Consider the following 27,295-nt stretch of genomic DNA (forward strand, 5'->3'; position numbering starts at 1 on the left):
TGGCATGAGAATTAGCCAAAACCACCTAATAAAAGAGAAGCAATGAGCCAGCAAAGAAGAAAGAAAAGGTAAATCAGCATTACTGTATTATGGTAAAGGAAAAAAAGTCAAACAGAATACTGTCATTTTCAAACACAAAACATGGGGCCTCATCTGTACACAAATACATAATATATACTGGACATTTGGGTTTTCAAAAACTCTGAAGACCATGAGGGAAACACTGAAGGGATGACCACCAATGAAGTTCCCTAACTAGATGGGAGAGAGTTGGTATTTGAATATTCACTTCACATATCAAAGTAGTGATAATTTATTCAATCTGATGCTCTACAAACCACACACATCTGTATCATTGGCTATATCTACACGCAAATTGATCTCAGTAACTCATTCACTCAAAGTATATTATATGAGAATTTACTCTGTCTTTAGCAAGTCTATATGACGGGGGACCCCCAAAAAACCAGAATTATCTCTTGGATGGCAGGCCCCTTATAGCACAAGTTTCCCCTGCTAGGTAAGTGTTCTAGGAACTCGTCTGCATCAGTATACCATCTAGGGCTGTTGTGAGAGACTGTTTGACTTCAGTTAACTTCTATTTGAAAGATTCTGTCAGTGCAGTTACACGAACAACCTGCCCACACCATGCTAAATGTTCAGCAATTTTTGACCAAAAATGGCATGTCTCTCCCTATTCACCCAATCCTGCCCTGAGCAAATTTTTTCTTTTTAATTTCCCTGGATGAAAACGTATTCAAAGGAAAACATTTTGCCGACGTGGAAGAGGTAAAAAAAAAAAAAAGAAAAGAAAAGAAAAGAAAAGAAACGGCAGAAGCACTGAAAAAGCATCAAAATTGACAAGTCCAAAAACTGTTTTGAGCAGTAGAAAAAGTGTCTGGATAGGTGTTTTGCACCAAATAGAGAGTACTTTGAAGGTGACTAATTTTTAAACATGTAAGAATACACACACACTTTTTTATAAATAAATTCTGGGTTTTTGGGTCCTCACTCATACGAGACATTTCTAAAAACATATTTTGCAGCTGGGCACAATGGTTCATGCCTACAGCACCAGATACTCAGGAACATGAGGTGGGAGGATTGCTTGAGGCCAGGTGTTCAGCACCAGCCTGGGCAACACGGTGAGATTCTGTCTCTTACAAATTTCCATAAAAAGTGTTTTTAAATGACAGAATTCAGCACTCAAAAATCCAACTACTTAAATTACCTATTCCTCTAAGGTTCTAGCTGCAAAGGTTTTATTGGCCATACACATATTTACAAATACATTTCTATATATAAATTTTCTAGCCACTAAATTATAAAATGATGTGACCATGTCTAACTTAAATGCTATAAATGCTCCATAACATGAAAGTAGTTCAGTGTACTTTATGGATTAGTCAATTACTACATGATGATAATACTTTAAAAAGTAAAGTATTTCAAAAATTCTTACAATACCATAAAAATATAAAAATAGCTCTAAATAGAACATATTACTTCTCAACTATATAATTCCACTTCAGCTACATTAGTTCTCTGTACAAAATACAAAAGTGAAAATATATCATTTCTAAATATAGCATATGATACTATTTCCACCAACTTGAGGAAAGAACCAAAGTGGGTCAAGCATTTTGCTATCATAGTTTTTAAATTTGCATAAAAAATAGAAGCTGGCACTAATTTATCATAAAGAACGCTATAATAAAACATAAAGCAAACAGCTACCAAAAACACATGCTAGGGCTTTGATTTGAAAAAGCAGAGGTCTCAGACCCAAAAGGCTTAAAAGAGGTTCAAAATACATACCCAAGGTTCAGTACCCTGATTTTATAGAGATTACATCTTATGCTCTTCAGCATTAAATAAACTCAAAAGAATTAAAGTACTTTTTATTAGATAAGATGATTAGTTATTCTTAATTAAAGACTATGAAAAATGGGGTTAAAAATCTAGAAAACAATCAAAAGATAAACATGCTGCTCAAAACAGATCATGAACAAAGTCCCAAAATGAATGAATGGTAAGGAGCTCTTTAAATCTTTTAAGATTAAAGGTGCCTTGCAAATTCAAAGCAGTTTTCCAAAAGACATTCATCTCTACTTGAAACAAACACAAATTCTAAATGAGAAGTAGAAAAATTCAAACTCTTTCCCCTCTGCATTATGTTCCTTAAAGCAAATTCCTTGGAAATCACCAGTGTAAAGGATTCCAGACCCAGCTACCAAAGGCAGGATGCAGGGGCAAGCATGTATCATAAATACTTCTACCATACGTGCTAATTCATGCATTCCACATATACTTAATGAGCACTCAGCATTTGCCAGGTGCTGTTTAAATGCTAGGGCTATTAAAGACACAAAAGAGTTAAGGCACAATGTTAACCATTCAGGTGATGGCACACTAGAAACCCAGACTTTACCACTATGTAATACATCCATACAGCAAAACTGCACTTTTACCCCTCAAAACTGTAAAAATATAAAAGTAAAAGTAATGAATAAAAATAGTCCTTGCCCTCAAAAAGCTCCCTCTGGTTGAGAGGGAAAAAACAATAAAAGAAAAATGTATTATGCCAGATGATAAGTGGTAAAACAAAGCAGGGAAGGGGTTAAACAGCACTGGGAGGTTATTATTTAACAGACGGTGGCACAGAGTCTTTTCTGCTAAGACTACGCTGGGGTTGGGTCTGAAGGGCGTGAGGAAGCCAGCCAGGGGAACATCTGTTTCCTGGCAGAGAAACAGCTCGTACGAAACACCTGAAATGGGAGCATGCTTGGTGGATTCAAGACACAGCAAGGCAACCCATGTGGCTGAAAAATAGTGAGTGAGTGAAGCAAAGTCTGGTAGTGCCAGGGAAGGTAGATTCCGGAAGTGCCATCTAAAGGACTGCACTGAAAGAACTACCCTTTCAACTTGAAGTCCTTAATATCATTCATTATCTTCTCCTTAGCCAAGTTATCACCCATTAAGACTGTAAAGAATGACACTCATGGGCCATGTCCATATGATATGCAGAAAGTATAGGTTTCTTACATGTAATAAAAATTCTTTTCTGAAAGGTATTGCCGTCCTCAGGCTCAAGGATATCCTAAAGATATCTTTATTCTTGACACGTTTAAAATAATCTTTTTCCAACTTTTACAAAAAAGGAATGCCAGCAAATGACAACTTGGTTATGCTATGTTCTGCTGGGAGACTTCGTGTTCAAATGAATACAACAAAGTATCAATTTACGGTTGCCAAGTATGGTGGCACTTAATTGAGTACTGGCCTAAGATTTAAGAAGCCTGAGTTCTAACTGGTCCTTTAAAAAAAAAACAAAAACTTTTTTTAATGGCTGGTTAACCTTGGAGCAAATCACAACACCTCTTTAGGTCTGTTTTCTCATTTGTAAAATGAAATTAAACTGCTTATTTCTAGGGTCTCTTCCAGTTCATTACCAAAACTATAGTTTGGAACACATTTATAAGGCTGAAGGCCAAAGTAGGATTCACAGGGTTTTCAAGGTGTAAAGGTAACTTGTTCATGACAGCACCTACGACCATATCAAATTGTAACTACCTCCTCATCTTAAACAATGGCATCAGTCACTACTCCACCACCCTTACTAGACAAGAAGTCTCCTCTGATTGGTTCTGGGCCTCATCTCACCCTTTTCCCCCTATTTTCCCCATCTGAGTAGTCTCAAGATACAGTAAGTCCAGCATCTCTCTCTAGAACCCCTCTTCTGCTCTCCATCTCCCCATCACTATCACCATCTGCAATTCCAGCTCTCAGCACTTCACACCTGGACTCTACTGCAGCCTCCCAATCAGCCTTCAGTATCTTTCCACTCCCAGCTACTATTCTACAGACTGTCTCATTCCTGTTAAAAACACACTAAAGGTGACAAGTCTAAACTCCCGATCAGGGAATCCAAGTCCTTTTACAATATGATCCTAACCTAGCTCTTTACCCAGAATCCCTTGATCACACGTTATGTTCTCTCACACTTAACTCTAGAGTATATCAAATTTCTAAGGTCATTTTATGCTTCCTTGTCTCCAAGCAGCTGTTCCTTAGATTTGGGCTGCCATCCTTACTTTGCACACTTGAGTGCAGATGACAATGCGAGTTGTCTACTCAAAATCCATTCCTCACTTTCTCCAAACTCATAGAAGCCCAATTTTGTTCCCGTAGCCCACTCTTCAAGGACTGACACTATTTTCCAGTCCTGTGGTATGTTAAAAATCAATTTCTGACCAGTTCTGACCATTAAGACACAGGAGGAGTCCACAGCAAGGCTCCTGGGAAAGGTTTTAGTGCCTCTTTTTTAGATGGCCACTGTCACATATGAAATTGTGGCAATCATCCTATAATACCAATGGGAATTGCGTGAAGACAAAGCCACCAAATTGAGGATGGCAAAGTAAAGGGATAGAAATAATTTGGAGCTGGACATGGTGGCTCATGCCTGTTATCCCAGCACTTTGGAAAGCGAAGGTGAGAGAATTGCCTGAATCCATGGGTTCAAGACCAGCCTGGGCTGGTTGGCGAGACCCTGTCTCTACAATTAATAAATAAAAATTAGCCAGACACGGTGGCACAGGCCTGTAGTTCCAGCTACTTGGAAGGCTGAGTCATAAGGATCGCCTGAACCCAAAAGATCAAGGCTGCAGTGGCTGTGAGCATGCCACTGCACTCCATCCTAGGGACACAGTGAGACTCCTATCAAAAAAAAAAGAATTGGGTTCCTGGGACAATCACTAACTGCTAAGTCAGACAAATGGACACCTACCCTACAGTGGGATTATCTTTATAAAAGATAAATATGGCCTTTAAACATTTGACTAAAAGTGTTCTGTTATTGGCAGCTAACAGCATTTTATTAGATACCTTGCTAAAACTTTTACCCTTAAAAACTTAAGACAGTTTCTCTGTCATCTCCATGAAGTTCTCGCTGACACCTCCTGAAGTTAGTTACTTCTTTCTCTATGATTCCACTGCACATTTTTATGACTTCTATTATAAATTTATTATGTGAAGTAAGTTTTTACATCTGTATTCCATAAGCTACAGAATGCTAAGAAATAGGCATTCTTTCTATTTTATCTCTAGCTTGTGCCTCTCTCATGAGCTCTGCACTTACATATCTAACTATCTATTCAACATCTCCATTTGATGTCAAATGGAGATGTCTTATAGACATAAAACTTGATAACTATTTATCACAGAACTATTGGACACAGAACTATTTATCTCCTCCATGGCAGCAAACCACACCATCATCTACACTGTTATGGTCATACTAGTTCCACTCTTTTCTACTTCTCATACATAATCCACCAGAAAGTCTGGTTATATGCTCACTAGTCTCCAGCAACAATGAACTTTTCTCTAACCTTCAAACATGCCAACTTCATCCACCGAAGGCCTTACGTGCTCGTTTCCTTCCAGATGCTTCCCCTCAGCATCCAGGTTTCACCTCAAACAGTTCCTTCAAGGTCTCCCTTCTGCCCAACAATCCCACCTAAATAAAGCAGTGCCCTTGAAGGAGCCCATCACCTTCACCCATTGACACTCTACAACATATTCTTCAAAGCACTCATTTCTATATTCCTGAAATTATTTTATTTATATGAACTTACATTTTTACAATCTGTTTCTTTCCCACCCCTCAGCAGACGGTAAGCTCCTTGAGAATAAGAGTTCTATCAGATATATTCAATATTATACGAAGGTTGTCAAATACAGTGGGGGCTCAATAAATATTTCTAGATGGTCATATTCTCATTATTTCTAGATGGTCATATTCTCATTATGTCTTTTGAATCTACAGTAGCTAATACCCAGCACAAGTGCTCAGTGATTGTTTGGTGAATGAAAGCAATTTTCTAACTAGAAATTTTTTCATTATGTTCCTATCATAACCAATTTCAATAAAAGATATAAATGTCCCAAAGTTAAATCCATACTTACTACCAAGCAAGGGCTAGTTGAGGATGATTCATTCTCCTCTGGTAGCTGCAATAGTGATTTCATATGTTCACTGTTTGTACAATCCGCAGGCCGTAGACCAAATATGTTACTGGCAAAATAAGCAAGGCTAATTAAATATGTGACTTGTCTTAACTAAACCGATGTACCAGTGGAACAATTTTTTCAACATCCTTAATAATATACAATTTTAACTAAAATAAATTACTCAGAATTCACATTAGGCATAAGGATCAAGAATCAAAAGCTGCTGAATTCAAAGGAGAAGACGTAAAACTTCAATCTGATATCACATCATTATAGGGGTTGCTCTTCATTGAATATATTGTTACATACATAACATACATATAATAGACTATAGAGCCTACATAAACAAAGACAAAATTATATGCATTCACAAGACAAGCATTTAGACCTACTAGAAGGAAGGAAAATTAAGCTACATGACAAATAATTTAATAGAGCAGTGAACAGGGCATTTTAAAAATTAATTTTAACATGTATATATACTATAATCGATAATAATCACAGCCATGACAGAACAAACAATTATGGTTCAGAGAGCAATTCAATACAAATTTCTTAGCATGTACTAATTCACAAGTCACAGAATGTTACACTGAAAGAGAATTTGGAAGTATGATCCCATCATTGTATAGACAAGAAACTAAAGACAGGGAAACAGGTTCCAATAACTTGACTAAGGTCATATTCTCCTTGTTCATTTCGACTGAAATTAAATATTGCCTACACCTTAGTCTTTCAATTGTAAATAACAAGTTAAAACTACAGGACTTTTGTCTATGCTTCCTTACATATAGTTTCAAAATATGACTTAAATATAGTATGGCAGTACATTTTCAAAATCAGCATTTCTTTTACAATTTTTTATGGCTTTTAAGATTACAGTATATCCATAAAATGACCATTATAGTTTATCTGAAAGTGCAATGTGTTAAACAGGATATAAAATCATAAACATGACACAACACCAACTTGGTAAATTTTCTTGAATGTAAAAGAAAAAAGATCCAAAAGGAAACAGTGAAACATTAGGGGAAGAAGAGGGAGGAAGCTGTCAACTTTGTTTGATGCTAGAAGAGGAAATAAGCACCTACTGAGTTTAGAGACAAGATCATTAAAGCTGTCTTGATGGAATAATGGGAAAAGCTAGCTAGTGGATTAGAATAAGAAATGAACCACAGCGAATGTTTCTCTAACGACTGCTACTCATGACTCTCAAGTTCAGCTACTCTTTCTTCTTTGGCCTGTGCTGGATAAACACACACAAGTTTGTATTCTTAGTCTTCCCTTGATGTCCAGGTCAAACGTCAGCTATAGCTCTGGCAACAGTCTTTCTCCAGCCAAGGTATAACACAATCCATTGTGTTTCAGCCTTCTGATTTACAGCACAGTGACACAAGTCATTGTTTATATTATACCAATCTCAGGGTATTTCAAAAGGATCTCATCCACTATACTTGATACCGCCTAATTCATTATCCAAGTTATTATGCTCACATACCAGCTATGCAATCTCACACACACATACCATAAATATGAGAATCAAAAAATAGAAATCTGAGTTGAAGAACCAATATTCCAAGTGCAAACCTCCAAGTACAAAAATATGTCACACTATGTGCCATCAAAACCATTGCCCACACAAGGACTTTTTAACAAAGGCAAATGTAAATTTTATACCCCAAAGAAATGAAAGAACACAATCAAGTGCACCTTAATGTATACTAACTGGATGACTTTTAGTATAGTTATTTTACACAAATACAAGACCATTAAGACAATACGAAAAAGCGTTAACTATCAGCTAGGAAGACTTTAGACCAAAACATAACCATTAAAAAAAAAAGGTGTAGAACAGTAAGATGATTTCTTCTAAAGAACTTACTTCTCTATAAAATGACTAGTAGGATTACAATTTACATTTAGGGTCCTTACTGCACAAAACTTACTATCTCACATTGTTTTAAAACATGTGGTCTCTTCACTGGGATTATGGATAGCTTCAGCTTATATACAATTCACTGAACTCTTAACCCTCCCGTATTGCTAATGAACTGAACGGCACATTACAAGTGCTACAGATGGAAAGATAATCAGTTAAATCTCAGTCTTGCATCATGGGAGATAGAGTCTATTAAATCTTGTCATGTTGCTTCTGCTTTGTCATGAACCATTGAAATTTGGAATTAGGTATAAGTTTACATGTGGCAACTTCAAAAACTATAGCAAGAAAAAAAATAGGGCATATGTAAGATTTCTTCTGTATTATAAGGAAACCAAAAAGTGTGCTTTCTTCCCATAATGATATATTTGAACAGACTACCACTTTGCTTAGAGACTTAGTGTGAAAAATCAATTTTAAATGCACACAATTAGATTTATTCTCTTTGTAATAAACAGATTCTACATGGAGGGAAAAGCCACATGTTATAGCATATATCAGAGACTACCAATGTGACATTACTAATTGAAGACAATGAAAATCAGTTATTCTCCATGACTAAAATAGAGAAGATTTTTTAATTTCAATTTACTGCAACATCATGGACTCAAGATAGATATCAATAATTTAATTTGCTATTTTATTAGAATGGGTTAACAAGGGAGCTTATAGAATGATTTTTTTCTAAATATACTTAAATATAGTATATTCTCTATTTTCTAGTATTATTTAATCTATAAAGCCTTAATACTCAAACTAGGTATTGTGGAGGGATGTGTAAGACTTAGAAAACATTGTCCTTGCCTATAATCCTACTGAGGACAGACATACATTCAACAAACAAGTATCAAACCGATAAAGTATAAGCCAAAGCATAAGCAACAAGATGAAATATAGGATATATTTCCAAGAAGTCAAGAACACATACTGGAAAGCAAAATGGCCTTGAGCCCAGGACTAGAAACTAGAATATGGAGGATGAACGTGAAGAGCCCATGGAGAAAATAAGTGATGCGATTGTTAAAATGTATGGAATTGATGGAATAAAGTCTTCCATCAGGTTGAAGAATCTAACCACTGTGCGTTTATTATATAGGGACCAAATATAATATGAAAAGCTGATGAAATAATCAGTCATTAAGCAATGGACATTAGAGACAAAGAGAATATGTAGCTGTGAAAATGAAAAGGCACACATCTACCAGCTAAATTATATGAATTAGTGTAACACCAATGTTTTTAAAACTATTTTGAGAATACAAGTTAATGTCAACAACTTACCTGCTGAATTTACATGTAATGCATAACAGAACATTATTACCTTTTTATATGCACTACTTTTGACAATTTTGTTCTTTTAATGTCCTAGCAAAAAAGTCTCTAATTCACTGAATTACAAATGATTATACATAAATATACTTTATACTGAATACTAAAAAGTATAATTTTTGGTTACTGAAACATTTTAGATGATTTATGACCAAGAGGATATCTTTTTGATTCTACATTTTTTTCTGTTCCTTCATAACATTGGCAGATTTTACCAGTTTTTTCCCTCTAATATATATACCTTTACCTGTGATTTAAAATCATAATTTGAAAAACACATTTCGTATAAAATCTTTAAAAGATATGACTGAAGACTTTAAATTTTAAAGCCTTGACAGAAGATTTAAGTGTCCTTAAGTCACTGATTTTTTGCTACCTAAAAACTAGTAAAAAAAATATTGGAAGATAATTGCTGCTGATATACATTGATAGTAACTTCCCCGAGGTGGGCCGCAAAGAACCCAAAATGTATTTATTAAAAGTTGAGTATTTATTCTTACATGTTTAAACTTCAGTCACATTCAAAGTACCCTCCATTTGACGCACTGCACCTATCCAGATACTTTTTCCACTGCTCAAAACAGTCTTTGAACTCATCAGCAGTTTGATGTTTTTTAGTTCTTCTGCTGATTTTTATTTCACCTCTTCCCCACGGGCAAAGAAAGTTTCTCTGAAGACTTATGTCATCGGGGAAACAAACAAAAGTCACTGGGGCAAAATCAGGTGAACAGGGAGGGTGGGGCACGGGTCATGCAATTTTTAGCCAAAAACTGCTGAATACTTGGTACAGTGGGCAGGTACATTGTCATGGCAGAAGAACCAATCACCTATTTGCCACAACATGGGGCACTTCTTCCGCAAATCGTGATGCAACCTTCTCAAAGTTTCCAAATAAAAACTTTGGTTGACCATTTGGTCTGGAGGAACAAATTCCAAGTGTACTTACAAAGGGTCAATCAGCCCTCCAAAAGATAATTCCAGTTTATAGGACATGCTCCCTCATATATGAAGTAGATGTATAGATTAATATGCATATTATACATATATTAAAACTAGCAATAACCATTTATTTATTTAACACACACGCAATGAGTATTTGTGTATAAACATGTAGGGAGGTAGTTACAAATGTTGTATTGCAATCTGTTTGGAAAATATTTATTCGCTCAACAATTCTTTTTCTTCTTCTTTATTTTTTAACGTATCAAGTTCTCTTTTAGTCACTAAAGAACCAAGGAGATAAAAGGGAGTTTTTGTCCTCACAGAGCTCAGAGGCGGAAAGCAGAGAGTGCATAAAAAGGCTCGAAGCCTGGTAATGCTTCCCAGACCTGAAAGGGTAGAGAAGTGGGTACAGAAATAAAATAAGAATATTTGGCAGAAAGAAGAGTATGTGAAAGACTTTAAGTGATACAGTACAACAAATCAGAAACACCAAGACAGGAAGGAAGGGAAGGAGGGAGGGAGGAAGGGCGGGAGAGGGAGAGGGGGAGAAAAAAGGGAAAGAGAAAAAGAAGGGAGAGGGAGAGAAAAGGGAAAGAGAGTAAACGCATCACAGAAGCATGGGGTTTTCTGGAACTGTAAGCAGTGATCAAATTATATAAGAACAAGGGGAGGTATTAAAGAGTTAGACCTAGCTGGGCTTGGTGGCTCAGCCTGTAATCCCAGCACTTTGGGAGGCTGAGGTGAGAGGATTGCCTGAGCCCGCGGGTTCGAGACCCGCCTGGGCAACTTGGCGAGACCTCATCTCTACAATAAATCAAAAAATTAGCCGGGCGTGGTAGCGCACCCCTGTAGTTACTGCTACTCGAAAGGCTGAGGTGGAAGGATCGCCGGAGCCCAGCAGGTGGAGGCTGCGGTGGCCGGGAGCAGCCACTGCACTCCAGTCTGGGCGACAGAGTGAGACTCCAACTCAAAAAAATAAAAAAAAATAAAGAGTTAGACTTCCTTCAAGTAGCAGTTAAGAAACTCCAAACAACTTTAGATGAATTACTTAAACCACCTGTGCCTCTAATTCCCCATCTGTAAAACAGGGACAACAACACAGCTTACCTTATAGGACTGTTGCAAGGACCAGGTGAATTAATGCAACAAAAGTGCTTAAAACAGTGCATATAATAACAACTCAGTAACTGCTATTAATGTTACTGTGTTTCATTTTCATTTTTCAAAGTTACATACAGAATGAAGGTAAAGGAACAAAACAAGTTATGTCTACGTTTTAAACTTTTACCTTCATTTTTCCAATTTTATGATACACCGTATGCATGCTTTGTAATGATAATTTACATGTTTACTAAGGGAAAGTGCAAAGGTTCATATTCTTAAAAACATTAAAATAAGAGTAGATATCCTTTCCTGAACTAGAATTCTTCCGAATCACAAAGACTGATGAAAAGAAAGTACTTATCAAAGGTTTAAAGAGCAGTGTTTAGTGTTTCAGCTTCACCCCAAAGGCAGAGTGCAGGATATAATAGTTCTTTAATGTCCTTTCTCTGTCAGAAATGGCATGGTGAATACCTGCCTACATTGGTTCCCTGACTTAGTTGCCCAACTATAACGGGAGGAAAGAAGGGATGGGCTCCTTGTACATACAGTTCAGTCAATCCACAAACACATATGCAAATAAGCATTTTTACTAATGCTAACCCCATCACACATGCCAGGATACCAAGACAGTCCATGAACGAAATCCTTTATGAACAACTAAGAAATTACAAACACATAGATTTAATTTTTCAAGTTACTTTGCTTGCTGTGAAGCAGGAAAAGCACAGTAATTCCTAAGAGCAACACAGTTTTCTAAAGCTATAAAACATAAATTATCTTGGTTGTAGACGATTAATTTTTTCAAATTAAGCTAGGGCAGTAGGACAATTAATAGGTCCAATGGTCCATATAATATTTTCTACTTAAGAATTCAACATCCTTCCAAGGAAAATTCTATTAATGGCAGATCAAGCACCAAGTTCTAAAGCCTACATAGCTCCAAAAAAAAAAAAAAAAAAAAGCATATGTTATTCTCCACACACTCAAGATGGTTCTGATGTGATCCTAGGGTTCACACTGTAATGAGCAGAGAGTGGGGGGAGGATGGATGACCAATGACGTTTTGAACTATCATTATAAATGCTCCCAGACAACAAAGAGTACGCACAATAAATAATCTTTGTTTTACGATCTGAGGTTAAAATAGAACAAATTTTCCTCTTAGATAATGGACCTTTTAGCTCACAAGAGATAAATTTTTCATGCAAAAAAAGTTCAGAATTTCATGAATACTGTATTTAAATATAAGACACATTTTCAAATGTCAGTTTGCATAGCAAAAGCTCATTGCACATAATAACGCATTTTAAGTACAATGTGCCTTTAAAAAAAACAGGTACCATAATATTAAAGTTAAATAAAAACAAAAGAGAAAGTCTGAAGTAAATATACTATTTTCTATAGTACATTTGAATCCTCCATAATCATCAAGACTTAGGGTCCAAAAACTTTGCAGCAGGAGAATTCATAACTGAAAAGGATAGCTTCTATGGGAAAGAACAGGGTTGGGAGAATTTACCAGGGAACTATGAAAGCCTCTTTTTTCCATTCTTTTTCCTATGTCCAGTCTTCCATAAATATCCAGTGCCTAATTATATGACTGAGTTGTTGACTCTCGCCACTTCCTGGTCTACAGGAAGGCTCTCAGTTATCGTTATATTTTATTTTATTTATTTATTTATTTTTTTGAGTTGGAGTCTCACTCTGCCGCCCAGGCTGGAGTGCAGTGGCCGCTCCCAGCCACCGCAGCCTTGACCTGCTGGGCTCCGGTGATCCTTCCACCTCAGCCTTCCAAGAAGCCGAAGTTACAGGCATGTGCTACCACGCCCGGCTGATTTTTTGAGTTATTATAGAGATGAGGTCTCGCTCCCCAGGCGGGTCTCGAACCCACAGGCTCAGGCAATCCACTCACCTCAGCCTCCCAAAAGCGCGGGATTACAGGCTGAGTCACCCAGCCCGGCATATCGTTATATTTTATAAATCACACTGAAAAGACAGTTCTTGAGCTTGGTCTCCAATTTAAGGTCATGTAGTTTTAGCACCATTTTTGACAATTTAGGACCAGAATGTATCAGAATTCAACCTGGTTCCCATCACCATCTTATACAAGCTTTCCTCTCTCCTAAGAACATCCAACAGTAACCCAAAGCCTAGATTTTCTTTGTCTTGAGCTTTTCCTCTCTCTCCCTGGGTTACATTATAAAAATCTTTACTCTTTTCTACAATTTGTTTTATCCCCAACTGAAATTAATCAAACTAAAATTCTTACAGTAGCAGGAAAGTTATAAAGTCAATCAAAATATATCCAATGTTGAGTAAGAAGAATCTGCATTTGGTGTGGGGACACAGGTCTTTTATCAAACATGTTTTCAAAAGAAATTCCAATAACTGCATTTCTTATGTTTTAGAGTGCAATGAAAATCAAAAGACACAATGCAGACCTACAAGCCTACTTCAGCTTACAGAGCCCTGAAGTATGTGAAACCAAGGATAGTGTTTTTAGCATCCAGTACACAAACACTATCACATTTGACTAAAAAATACATAAAAGAAGACTTCAAGTTTTATGAGCCTGATATACTCTGATACACACATGAGAAATATAGTAGGGACAGTATTTCCTCACAGACCCCAACTCATATGTGTGGCCTATGCCAGGCATCAGTAAGATAATCTTAGGTGTCCTCCCAAAAATCACAGCCTCAGATAAAAGTATAAAATAGGCAGGGTTTTTACAGTCCACGGTGACTAATGGGATAAAAAAGCGTATCTTCTTTTTGTATCTATATTTCATTTTTAATACATTAGTATTTCACAGAGATAAGTACTAATAAAAAAATTGGAGACATCTCTATACATTCTATAATATATCAGTTATCAAAATAAATAATGTTACACTAAGTTAGGAGGTGATTATTTCTGTAAAACACTCTATTCGTGTTACAGAGAACAGAAAAGATGAAAAGTGTCCTGATGACTTTTTACACGCTATTAGCGTAATTTTGATATTAAAATCTAAGGGCAAAAATAAAAGATACACTGGGCGCAGTGGCTCACGCCTGTAATCCCAGCACTTTGGGAGGCAGAGGCGAGAGGATAGCCTGAGACCAGGGGTTCGAGCCAGCCTGGACAACTTGGTGAGACCCTGTCTCCACAATAAATCAAAAAATTAGCTGGGCATGGTGGCATGCACCTGTGGTTCCAGCTACTTGGAAGGCCAAGGGAAAAGGATCACCTGAGCCCAGCAGGCCGAGGCTACAGTGGCCGTGAGTATGCCACTGCACTCAAAAAAAAATTTAAAAAGACAAAATCACAAATCACTTTAACTCATAATCGTAAGTGCAAAATTCCTAATTAAAACCCTAGCTAAGTGATGTAAAATATTTGTTTAAAGAATAACATACTACATCAAGTCAAGCTTATCTCAAGAATATAAGAAGGATTTAGCATTTAAAAATTAATAACATCATGAGTAAAAGAGCTGAAAGTCATTTAATAAAATATAGTCTTGTTAAAAATGTTAAAAAAAAATGGAAGAAAGCTTCCACAGGACAATAAACAATACCAATCTTTATTTTTAATATTAATATTGATTGTAAACCTCTGGTCAGTATTTTAAAAAGAACTAAATAAGCAAGCCAACTAGTACCATTATTTTATAGTACTGCTCTGGAAGGTTTGACAAATCTAGTAATAAATTAAAACTAAAAAGTAAAAATCAAATCCTTAGAATTGCGTTAACTGTAAAGAAATGCACTAAAAAAACTTTTCTAAAAAGCTTTCCTATATATCAGAAATGACAAATTATACTTACTAATAGAATATCCAGTTCACTAACCCAACGACAACAAAAATCAAACCCTGTACAGATTGGGCATCCCTAATCCGAAAGTCTGAAATTTGAAATGCTCCAAAATCTGAAACTTTTTGAGGACTGACATGACACCACAAGAGAAAAATTTCACACATAAATACTAAGATTTTTTCATGCAAAAAGTTATTTAAAATATTTTTAAAAATTACCTTCAGGCAATATGTATACGGTGTATATGAAGCACAAAGGAATTTCTTATTTAGACTTGGGTCCCACCCCAAGATATCTCATTATGTAGCTGCAAGCATTACAAAATCTGAAAAGTATCAAACATCTAAAACACTTCTGATGCCAAGCATTCTGGACAAGAGATACTCAGCTTATACCTAAGACTAATCTCAAAAAATAGTTATATACATTTGTGTACATACACACAGTTCTATAAAACAGATTAAAAGTATAATTAAAATATATACAATAGACTGCTTAAATAAGTAGAGAAACATATCATGGTCCTGAGTAAGAAAGTGACTTTATTAAGCCACTGTAATCCCAATTTCAATCAACATCCTAGTACAGTATTTTTGAAACTTTACCAAGTAAATCCAACTTCACCTGAAATAATAAATTAATAAAAACAGCTAATTCTCCACCCTTCCCCACTCTCACTGTACTATCATAATTTTAATTCACACTCTCATCACTCCTTCCCTGGATTACTGGATACACCTATTAACTGCACCTCCTGCCCAGTGTGGGGAGAAATTTTCAATTTACAATTGGAACTCTAGCAAACACAGCCTTTCAGAGTTCCTGCCCACCTTCTCTGGCCTCTTTCCTCATCCTCTTTCCCCTTTTCATTCCAGACTGGCATCACTAATAAAAGTTCGTAGAATGAATGAACAAGCCATCTGGCCTTAGAGTACCTTAGCATCCACATCTTATCTTTTTGAAAAGCCCATCACCCCCAAATCTTTCATTCTTCAAAACTGTTGGTATTTCCTCCTCCAGAAAGTCTTTCATGATTCCTCTATTCTTACTGACAGTCCCTACTCTAGGTTTTCCCAGAATCATAGGCACTGTACTATGAAGGCACGCATCACACTGTTCCACAATCAGTGATTTAACAGTCTGTTCACTCCTACTAGCATATAAGCAACCAGACAGAACCAAGGGAGAGGATGAAGTGAAGAGCAACGGAGGGAGCATGGGAAAGCCTAGCAGGAAAGAAAGGCATCTAAAAGAAAAGTTTCAGCCTTGAGGTAATGAAGAAGACAGCCAAAATGTCTGTCCCAGAGCTAAAGGAGCCATTTGGAAACTTAAAATAAGCAAAAGAACCCTACGTCTTCAATTAGTCAAAGTAACCAAGCCCTGAAAGGGGACAGATGGAAGAATGGCCTTTGTTTGCCCTTTCTGGTTCTTACCCCTCTTCCAGGGATGGGAAGAATCTATTCCTGGTTAATGAAGAAACAGTTCCATCAAGAGTAAGAGAGAGATAATAAGCAGAGAAAGAAAAAGAAAACATGCTTGGCAACGCAGATGCTGGAATCTGAGATGTTAATGGCTTATAAGGGGTAAGAACTTCAGGCAAAAAGAAGAACAGTAAGAACCCTAGAGCAGGGGTCCCCAAGTCCCAGGTCACACACTGGTACCAGTCCATGGCCTGTCAGGAACCAGGCTGCACAAGGTGAGCGGCTGGCAAGCAAAGCTTCATCTGTATTTACAGCTGCCATTCCCCATCACTCACATTACCGCCTGAGCTCTGCCTCCTGTCACACCAGCAGCAGCATTAGATTCTCATCGGAGCCTGAACCGTACTGTGAACTGCACATGTGACAGATCTAGGCTGCACAATCCTTAGAGAACCTAATGCCTGATGATCTCAAGTGAAGCTGAGGCAGTGATACTAGCGCTGGGGAGCGGCTGCAAATACAGATTAGCATTAGCAATGAGGTTTGACTGCACAGAGACCATCACAAATCAATTGCTTGAAGAGTCATATAAAAACCCTATCAGTGAATGGTGAGTTGATGTACTTCAATTGCACACCTGCATCTGATGGCCGGCTTTAAGTCAGAATCTGAAACTTGGTCTGTTTGTGACCTGCCCATTATTTTATTTACCACTTCCATCTACATCTCTCTCTCTTTCTAATGGTGAGTCGTGTACTTGTTTCATTATGTATTACAATGCAATAATAACAGAAATAAAGTGGACAATAAATGTTGAGGCTTGAATCATCCCAAAACAAAACTGCTCCCTGGTGCCAGAAGGTTGGGGACTGCTGCCTCACAGCCTCCATGTCCCAGTCCCACTTTCCATGCTCTCCTTAAGAAATGAAGAAAGGAGAGCAATGAGCTTCATTTACTCTAACCTGTCACTACTTAATTCCAGAAGGACAGTATCTAGAACACAGAGAGAGAGAGAGAGAGGGAGACAGACAGACAGAGAGAGAGAGAAGGAGACAGACACACATAGAGAGAAATAGCAGGGAAGGGGTCTTAAAAGTGTTACGGCTATAAGAATTACTTTGGATTGCCACAATCCCCCCAAAAGGATGCTATGGATGACAGTTGGACAACAGACTAAAAATTCTGCCCAGGGAGCACATGACAGTTACTCTAACAGCTACCACACACCAGTTCTACCACCCTAGGGACAGGTACAGTTTACAGAAACTTGGTTTTAGACATTCCTGTCACATTGTAAAATTGGTGGCAGAAGGAGGCAATTCCCAGTGTCATCTCATCTGACCTCTTACCGAATAAGAAGAAAAACTATACTTATCTGTATTCATTCCAACACGCACTAATTCACTCTACAAACCAATGTGGGTATAGACTACATTAGGCACTTGGAAGGGCCTTGAGAGCAGAGAGGATCCCTGGTCCATGGAGCACACAACCTCATGAGAAAATAATAAGCCTTAAATATACTACTGCCTAAGTGCAGTGACTGGGGAGAAGCACCATACACAGGTATGAGGAATCAAGAAAGGCAAAGGCAGGCAAAAGAAAATGATAACTAGAATGAAATTCAAAGTATGAGAGATGGGCTACTAAAAACAAATATTCTAGACAAAGTGAAAGCATGTACGAAGAGCAGCAGGCAATAGCAAATTTTAAGAAAACAAACATTCAGAAAGGCTAATGCAAAAAATACTTGCAGGAAAGGCAGACAGGAGAAGCTGTGGAAAGATAGAGAAGGCTGGAGAAGAACGCAGTACAGGACCTTATTTAAAAAACCACATTTTGGACTTTAATTTTTAAAACATTTTTAAAACACTGACGAACTTTAAGCAAATAAATGATTTGACCACACTCATGCTTTTTACAGGCACACAGGCTGCAGTATGAGAAGTGAATTAAACAAAAGTAATCTGAATCAGAGATCAGTTAAGAAATGCATAAAGCCAATCAGGAGAACAACTACTTCAAGATAAAACAAAAAGCAAAAAATACAGGGAAATACTTAAGTATGATGACCAACAGTCTTGAAGAAAAGTATGTTTAGAAACAGCTACAGCACTGTTATACCCTAGGATTAAATCTACACATGCATCTTCCCTACCATCCTTTATCCCGTATCGATCCCAACCTCTTTTGTCAAATAAACAATCCTTCCCAACTATCCTAATTGCATCAACCAGCTGTCCAATATGGTAGTCACTGGCACATGGGAATATTTAAATTAATTAAAAGAAGGTACATATAAAGTTTAGTTCCTCAGTAGCAATGGGTGATTTTCAAGTGTTCATCAGCTACAGATGGCTAGTAGCTACTGAGTGTTCGGCATAGATAGAAACATTTCCATCTCCACAGAAAGGTCTACTGGACAGCGCTGGGCTACAGACATACTTAACCTGCCACTCACCTGGTAAGCCTATTTAAAACAACATTGAAGGCACCTGTGAAGGCAAACATGCTCACTGTCTCATGCCACTCCCTGTATATTAATAAGCACCCACAGTGCAGTGAAGAATCATGGTGTACAAACCACAAGACAGACTCTGTGTTTTGGCTCATTAATCCTCACTATGCTCTGAAGAAATAGAAACGCAGCAGGCATCACCCATGTTTTATAGGTGAGGACACCAAGACACAGAAATTAACCTGCCTGAAGCTATAAAGTCAATAATGAAGTCACAAATAAAAGCTGGATTCCCTAACGCCCTGACCAATGCTCCATTCATTAAAGTAGTCATGGCTGATTTAAGAACTCTAGGATGGAAACTATTCAGTTTCACCCGACCCAAGCAATGATCTGCTTTATCAAATGGCTTGCTACACCTACAGCAGGAGCTTATCTATTAGGTTCTTAAAGAACCTGTCTCTGTTAGGTCCATGTATATGGACACATACACATACAAACAAAAAAAAATCATAAAAAACAGAAGAATACATATATTTGTCTCCCCAATTATCTTATAACTTGTGATGAGAAATAAAAGAGATTAAACACATTTGCTGAAAGTAACAGCACCAGAGTATAGTGCATTCTTGCGTTATTAATTTGTGTTCCATTACGTTAAATGGTTACCTTTAAAAATTACAACCTAGAAGCTGTGCATTTTGTAATTCTTATTTGCCTCTGTAACCAAGGCAAGCTGACTTTCGTGTCCTCTTTTCAAACCTATGGAAGTAGCGGGGCAACGGCAAAGCCATTCTTGCATTTTCATTTCAACTACCTAATTAACTGAAAAGAGAATAATATACAGGGAGACATAAACCAAGTTCCAGATTAAAAATATCAAACCTGCGTACAGTATTGGCTTGTGACACTCTTGACAACAGCAATGTTTAAGTGCAGCTGCCAGTATTCACTAATGCATCTGTGTCCTAACATTGCAAAACAATTTACCTAGAGCCCCATGTGAATGATGTGAACATTCTAACAAATAAATCAACTGTATCTGCCCAACATCTGAATTCTTACACACTTTATCTGTTATCATACTAAATATACAGAAAACATATAAAATATTTTAAATAATTCATAATTAACTCCCTTTATAATAATTATTTTCTTATTAATAAGTATGAATCAATCTAGCCAGGCAGGGTAGCTCATGCCTGTAATTCCAGCAATTTGGGAGGTGGAGGTGAGAGGACTGTCTGAGACCAGGAGTTCGAGACCCACCTGGGCAACTTGGTGAGACCTCATCTCTATAATAAATCAAAAACAAACTAGCCATCATGGTGGCGTGTGCCTGGAGTTCCAGCTACTTGGAAGGCTGAGGCGGAAGGATCACCTGAGCCCAGCAGGTCAAGGCTCCGGTGGCTATGAGCGTGCCAATGCACTTTAGCCTGGATGACAGCGAGACTCCAACTCAAAAAAGAAAAAAAAAGTATGAATCAATCTATAGAATGTAAACACTAGCAAATTTGTCCCTAAAATGAAAGCTTCCAAAATTAATTAGACAATTGTTTCTGAGTTAAAAGTTCAGTTATCCCTTGGTATCCATGGGGCACTGGGGATACCGAAATGTAGATATTCCAGTCTTATATAAAATGGCATAGTATTTATACCTAATTTATGCATGTCCTTCCATATACTTTAAGTCATCTCTAGATTACTTATAATACCTGATACAATGTAAATGCTATGTAAATGTTTGTTATAATGCATTGTTTTATTTGTATCGTTTTATTGTCGTATTTTTTTAAACATTTTCAAATATTTTCAATTTGTAGTTGGCTGAATCCTCAGACTTGGAACCCACAGATATGGAGGACCAACTGTATCATAAAGGAAAAAGGGCATGAATGCTGGTTTTAAATACAGAAACTGATGATCACCTCCTATTTTAGTTGTGAAAGTAAAGAGAGAAAGCCATCAATTTGGGTATTAAACTCTTTGCCTCATCACTGATACAGGAATACAAGTCGATTTAAAAAACAGTTTTTAAGTTGAGCTACTTACACAGCATTCCTGGAGGCTCCATAGGAAAGTAGCAGCTTGACTATATCCACGTGCCCATTCCTGGCTGCATCGTGAAGTGGTGAGTCATTTTGGTACCCAGTGCTATTCACCAACGCCTTATGCTGGAGCAATAATTCCACTATCTTCAGGTGCCCATGATTGCAGGCTTCATGCTAATCATATTTTTTTTAAATGGATGAGAGATGTGATGAAAAAGAGCAATGGATATTATAATAACATCACAATTTAGAAAAACAGATGTAAATCTCAGTAAATTTAAAAGATTTCTACTGCCTCTATGTATTTGCAATTGGATAGGGTGTAAGAATAAGGTTGAGATAAATCCTCAATGAAAATCACGCCCTTGGGTCACATTCCTAGACTCAGTTCCTCTGACGTCTCTTTCTTTCGAGAAATCTGATTCCAGCGGCATGCAATGCTACAAGATGGAGCCTAATGTCAGTTACCTCCATTCATAAGGTAAATTCTGCAATATAGTGTAAATGGATTCCTAAATCTAAAGGTAGTTAGTCAAAAGGTAGCCAATATCTTGCCTGTCACAAATGAAAATCTAGAAAGAAAATAATCATTTTCTCAAACTTGGAGAAAACAAATTCTTCACACTAAAAGTAGTGTAAGCAACAGAGTATGACATATGTTCTACATAACATAACATATATAAGAACTATAAAACATTACAAAAATGAGTATGAAAACAAATAGAAAACTACCAATGGTGTCCATCCAGCATGATCCTTAACATTTGGGTCACTTCCATTTTGTAAGAGGTATTTCACAGAAGGTATGTCACCCTAGTAGAACAATGAAAATATAAAATTAAAAAACACTGAGGAGAGTAAAGAAGATATTAAGGTTTGGGATTTTTTTTAATTGTCCTCTTCAAGATAAAGTAAAACAAATATTTTTCTTTTACGGCTATTGTTTCATGAGCTAATAAACAATTATGAATCTATGAATGTTTTGAAGTATTGAGAAATATGGTCAACCTTAAAAACAGACTACAAAATCTCTATCAGCAACCCATATTCAGAATTCATTTCAAGATACCAAATAAGGGATACAGGTCAAAGATCATCTGATCATAATGGAATTTTTAAAGTCATCATTTCATTTGTGGAAAAAATCCTTTGTGCACATACATGAAAAGGGTTTCTAAGTATTGTTTAAAACAAACAAAACTGTGTAAATCCAAGAAGACTACTCATTGAAGCCAAAGTTAAAACTGCCCCAAACTACTCATTTAGTTTATATTCATTCACTTTATTTGCTCAAAGGAATTTTCTAGGCAGAAGCAGTTGCTCTGTTTAAAACGGCAGAAAAGAGATCAGTAGCAACTTATTCAAAATGACCCAAGGAGTCAGCATTTAATTTTTGACACCTGTCTGGTTCAAGAATAAAATCATCACCCATTATCAACTAACTCAACTATAGGAAATGGAGCTTCTAATAAAATCTATGATATATCCTTACACATCTCATACTAGACAAATGGTTTTCAATCTTTTTCTCTCTGTTTTCCCTATTCCAACACTCTGGAGATAGACACAATTTTGTATAAGCGATTCACTGATGTGCTGAAGGGAGAAGGAAGGTGAGGAAAAACAAAAAACACTATAATTTATTTTACAATTCACAACCTGTTTTTGAAGGAGATGAACAAGATGTGGGAGTAAGTGAATTAAAATGAGGCACAAAGCAATGAAAACAAACTAAGGGCAGACAATACTAATTCTACTTTCATATTAAGACACTTCAAATTATCAAATAGCACTAAAATTAAAGTCCCCTTCCAATTTTGAATGTTCTGTGTCTTGTGTGTCATGATCTAACTAAATCCTAATACAGGTGAAGAGACCTTAAAAGCTGTCTTTTGAAAGAAGAAATAAAATAGCTTTGAAGGTACGCTTCTCTCTGTTGCCAGCCTCCAGTGAAAGTGAACCCTGACAAAGGAGTAAAGTCTGGGGAACTAGTCTCAGGTAGTCTCTCCTCTCACTCTTCTTTTTGTTCCTATTCCCAAAGTGAGAAACATAATCCTCAAACTATATAAACCATAGTTTCATAAGTGTGTCCCTTAATCTAATGTGGAAAGAGCTAACATCTCTCTTTTACTTTTTTTGGTTTTGTTTTGAGTCGGAGTCTCACTCTGTCACCCAGGCTGGAGTGCAGTGGCACACTCCTGGCCACCGCAGCCTCGACCTGCTGGGCATAGGCGATCCTTCTGCCTCAGCCTTCCGAGTAGCTGGAACTACAGACACACACCAGCACACTCAGCTAATTTTTTTATTTATTGTAGAGATGAGGTCTTACCAAGTTGGCCAGGCTGGTCTCAAATTCGTGGGCTCAGGCAATCCTCTCACCTTGGCCTCCCAAAGTACGGGATTATAGGTGTAAGCCACCATGCCCAGCTATCTTTCACATTTAATGAAATATTATGTTAAGTATCAGTTAAGTCATAAAGTCTTCTTTTAAAAAATATTAGCTACAAAATAAGAGATACTACCCCTTTGCAAAACAATGTAAGGCTTTAAGAAAAAGGATAGCATTCATGCAATGAGACATAGGTAAAATTTTCTTAAAATTACATTACTGGCTAGGTGCAGTGAGTAGCTCATGCTTGTAATCCCAGCACTTTGGGAGGGCAAGGCAAGAGGATTGCTCGAGACCAGTCTAGGTAGCATAGCAAGACCTTGTCTCTACAAAAAAAATAAAAAATAAGTCAGGCATGGTGGCACATGCCTATAGTCCCAGTCACTCAGGCTGAGGTGTAAAGATCTCCTGAGCCCAGGAGGTCGAGGCTGCAGTGAGCCATGATCGTGCCACTGTACTCCAGTCTGGATAACAGAATGAGACACTAACTCAAAAAAAAAAAAGGAAGGAAATTAATTAATTAATTACATGATTATTACCAGTCACTGCAAAAATAACTAAATTGGTTGTTTTAGGATAACTGAGGATGGGTATAGTACCTAAGTCTACAAAGACAAAGCAAAAATAACTAGCAGACCTTACTCTAGGAAAGACCGAGCAAAGTCACATATGACAAAAGTTACATATATAATGTTGTGCACTTTGTAAAGTGTTTCTTTAGGAAAAAATAAATCCCTCCCCTTTTACCACCAGTCCCCAAACTACTCTTTTCTGAAATTAATTTTTCCCACTATTGGTTTAACAATGTAGAAATCACTAAGTCAGCCAGGCACAGTGGCTCACACCTGTAATCCCAACACTTTTGGAGGCGGAGGTAAGAGGACTGCCTGAGTTCAGAAGTTTGAGACCAGCTTGGGCAACTTGGTGAGATATCCTCTCTATAATAAATCAAAAAATCAGCCAGGCATGGTGGCGCATGCCTGTGGTTCCAGTTACTTGGAAGGGTGAGGCGGAAGGATCACCTGAGCCAAACAGGTCGAGGCTGCAGTGGTCATGAGCGTGCCACTGCACTCCAGCCTGTGCAACAGAATGAGACTCTGACTCAAAAAATAAAAAAATAAAAAAAGGAAATCACTAAGCCCCTAACTACAATAGCATTTGGGAATTTTTTTTTAATTTTGTTTTTTTATTACTATTTACTTCTATTTCCATGTTTAGGGCTGTTTCTCAAATACAGCAAATCATAAAATGGTAGCTTACTTAAAGTTTTCTAAAAAAAAAAAAATCCGTATGCAATATATACTTTAATGTAAATTAACTAGATGACCTTAAGTGTTTAATGGTTCTAAGAGTAAACATTATGTTTCAAATTGCCCAAGTTCCAATAAAAAACTTTTTATCAGTGTTCCCAATGGGGCAAATTCTACACTTCTAGAGCAAGTTAACATGTATTTACCAACTTTTGCTCTATATATTCAAGTCAGTTCAAAATGAAGTCAGGAACATCTGCCAAGATACTCACTTAAATGTTTTTAAACAATGCTCTGAACAGTATGCAGATAGACTGCCCCCATATATATTCCTTAACTTCAACATGGAAGTATCCACTAAAAGTACACAAAAAAACCTAAAAAATGTCCCCATTCTAATTCTTCATGGTAATGATCAACAACAACAACAAAAACCAACCTAAAGAAACATAAAATAATAGAAGCACAGGGTACCTGATCCCAAACCAGAGGAAGCGAGGACCAGTTGGAAGCCTAAACTTCACATGCACATAGATTACTTATGTACCTAATCCTGACTTGTACCCAACATCTTTAAAATAATAATAATAATAGAAGAACAATTTGGAATGAAAAAGTCTAATAGAAACAGAGTGACAGTTTGGAGAATAAAAGCAAAATCTCTTTTAAAGTTCCTAGGCAGTTGGTATTTTTCTTTCATGTCACCTCTTCATATTATCAAAGTGTCTCCTGTTAACATTCCACCCCCTGAAATGTACAGCTGATTAACAAACTGCTTGCTTTTTATACCTAATCTGCTTTCTCCTCCCTAGCACTTGAAAATTTGTCTGTCATATTTTCATCTTTCTACTTTATGTAAATGTAATGTCATGCACATAAATACAATTATGATAATTAGATAGGGTCTATAGTAACTGGATAGGCTTGAACTGATATGAAGTTTCCAGGAAATAAATCAACTTCTGATTCTGATTTCCTTAAATTACTTTCTTCTCTAACAGAATATTTTCCAGGGAATAAGTACTCTGGTTTTGACTCCTCAAAACTTAAAAGAATAATTGAGGTTTTCTTAAACCAAAGCAAAAAAAAAATTTTTTAAGGAAAGAATTTACCAAGGCTTATAAGAAATTTTAAATGCTTTTGATTTTCAAGTAATGCATTCAAGTCTGAAAGCAAGAGAGTACGTGTGTATATACATCACTGAATTTTTTATTGCTAATTTTTCAAAGGAAAGAATCCTTATATATTCATGCATATTGCAGACACATGCATATTCTAGCAATATAAATTAGCTTTCAAAAACATACACACAAAAACAAAACTTTTTTCCTAATTATAAAGGCTAGTTCTTCTAAAAGACCATTAATAATAAACATCTTTGCAAAAATAATACAGAACATCACAATTAAGTACAAAAAATACCCTGGACAGTACACAGATAAACTGCCACCATGCATACTCCCTACCTTCAACATAGAGGTATTCACAAAAAGTACACAAAAACCTTTTAAAAGTCGCCATTCTAATTCTACATGGTAATGACCAAAAGAAAAAAATTAACCTAAAGCAACTCATAAAATAACAGAGGCAAAGGGAACCTGATCCCAAACCAAGGGAAGTGAGAACTAGCTGGAAGTCCAAACTTCACCTGCACAGAGATTACCCACCATGGTTAAGCTTTTCCCTGTAAAGCAACTGACTAGGTACCTAGGACTTCCCCTTTCAGAAATTAGATGCTGCTAAAACCAAAATAAATAAACAAAATACATCTGGAATGGAATTCTAAAATGCGTTAAATATTTCTGTGGTTTCTTAGTCAGAACTCACTGAATAAAATACAAGCATGCCTCAGAGATATTGTGGGTTTGGTTCCAGATCACTGCAATAAAGTAATATTGCTATAAAGTAAGTCACACGATTTTTTTGGTCTCCCAGCATATATAAAATTTATGCTTACACTATACTATAGTCTATTAAATACAACGGCATTATCTCTAAAAAAAAGCAATGTGCATAATCTTAATTTAAAAACTTTATTGCCAAAAAATGCTAACAATCATCTGAGCCTTCAGCAAGTCATAATTTTTGCTGGTGGAAGGTTTTGCCTCGCTGCTGATGGCTGCTGACTGATCGGGCTGATGGATGCCGAAAGCTAGAGTGGCTGTGACAATTTCTTAAAGTAAGACAACAATAAGGTATGCCACACTGATAGACACTTCCTTCCACAAACAATTTCTCTGGAGCATGTGATACTGTTTGATAGCATTTTATCCACAGTATAACTTCTCTAGGCATTGGAAACATTCCTCTCAAACCCTACTGCTGCCTTATCAAGTAAGGTTGTTTAATATTCTAAATTCTTTGTTGTCATTTCAACAATGTTCACAACATCTTCACTGGAAGTAGATTCTATCTCAAGGAACCACATTTTTTGCTTATCCACAAGAAGTAACTCCTTATTTGTTCAAAATTGTATCACGAGATGACAGCAATTCAGTCACATCTTCAGGCTTCACTTCTAACTCTAGTTCTCTTGCTACTTCACCACATTGTGGTTACTTTCTCCACTGAAGTTTTTTTTTTTTTTTTTTT

General features: G+C 36.8%; 1 protein-coding gene across 1 annotated transcript in view; it reads right to left on the bottom strand.

The window, feature by feature from the left end:
• Window positions 1-27,295, bottom strand: part of BARD1 (BRCA1 associated RING domain 1) — a 73,373-nt gene that overhangs the window by 20,516 nt on the left and 25,562 nt on the right. The window contains exons 4-6 of the mRNA XM_008049215.2: window positions 21,797-21,877; window positions 21,066-21,238; window positions 5,971-6,079 (exon numbers count right to left, since the gene is read on the bottom strand). Of these exons, the coding sequence (XP_008047406.1) occupies window positions 5,971-6,079; window positions 21,066-21,238; window positions 21,797-21,877 (363 nt within the window). The remainder of the gene's footprint in view (window positions 1-5,970; window positions 6,080-21,065; window positions 21,239-21,796; window positions 21,878-27,295) is intronic.

Source organism: Carlito syrichta, unplaced genomic scaffold (genome assembly GCF_000164805.1).
Source record: "Carlito syrichta isolate Samal-C Ts95f unplaced genomic scaffold, Tarsius_syrichta-2.0.1 Scaffold51764, whole genome shotgun sequence".
Lineage (NCBI taxonomy): Eukaryota > Metazoa > Chordata > Mammalia > Primates > Tarsiidae > Carlito > Carlito syrichta.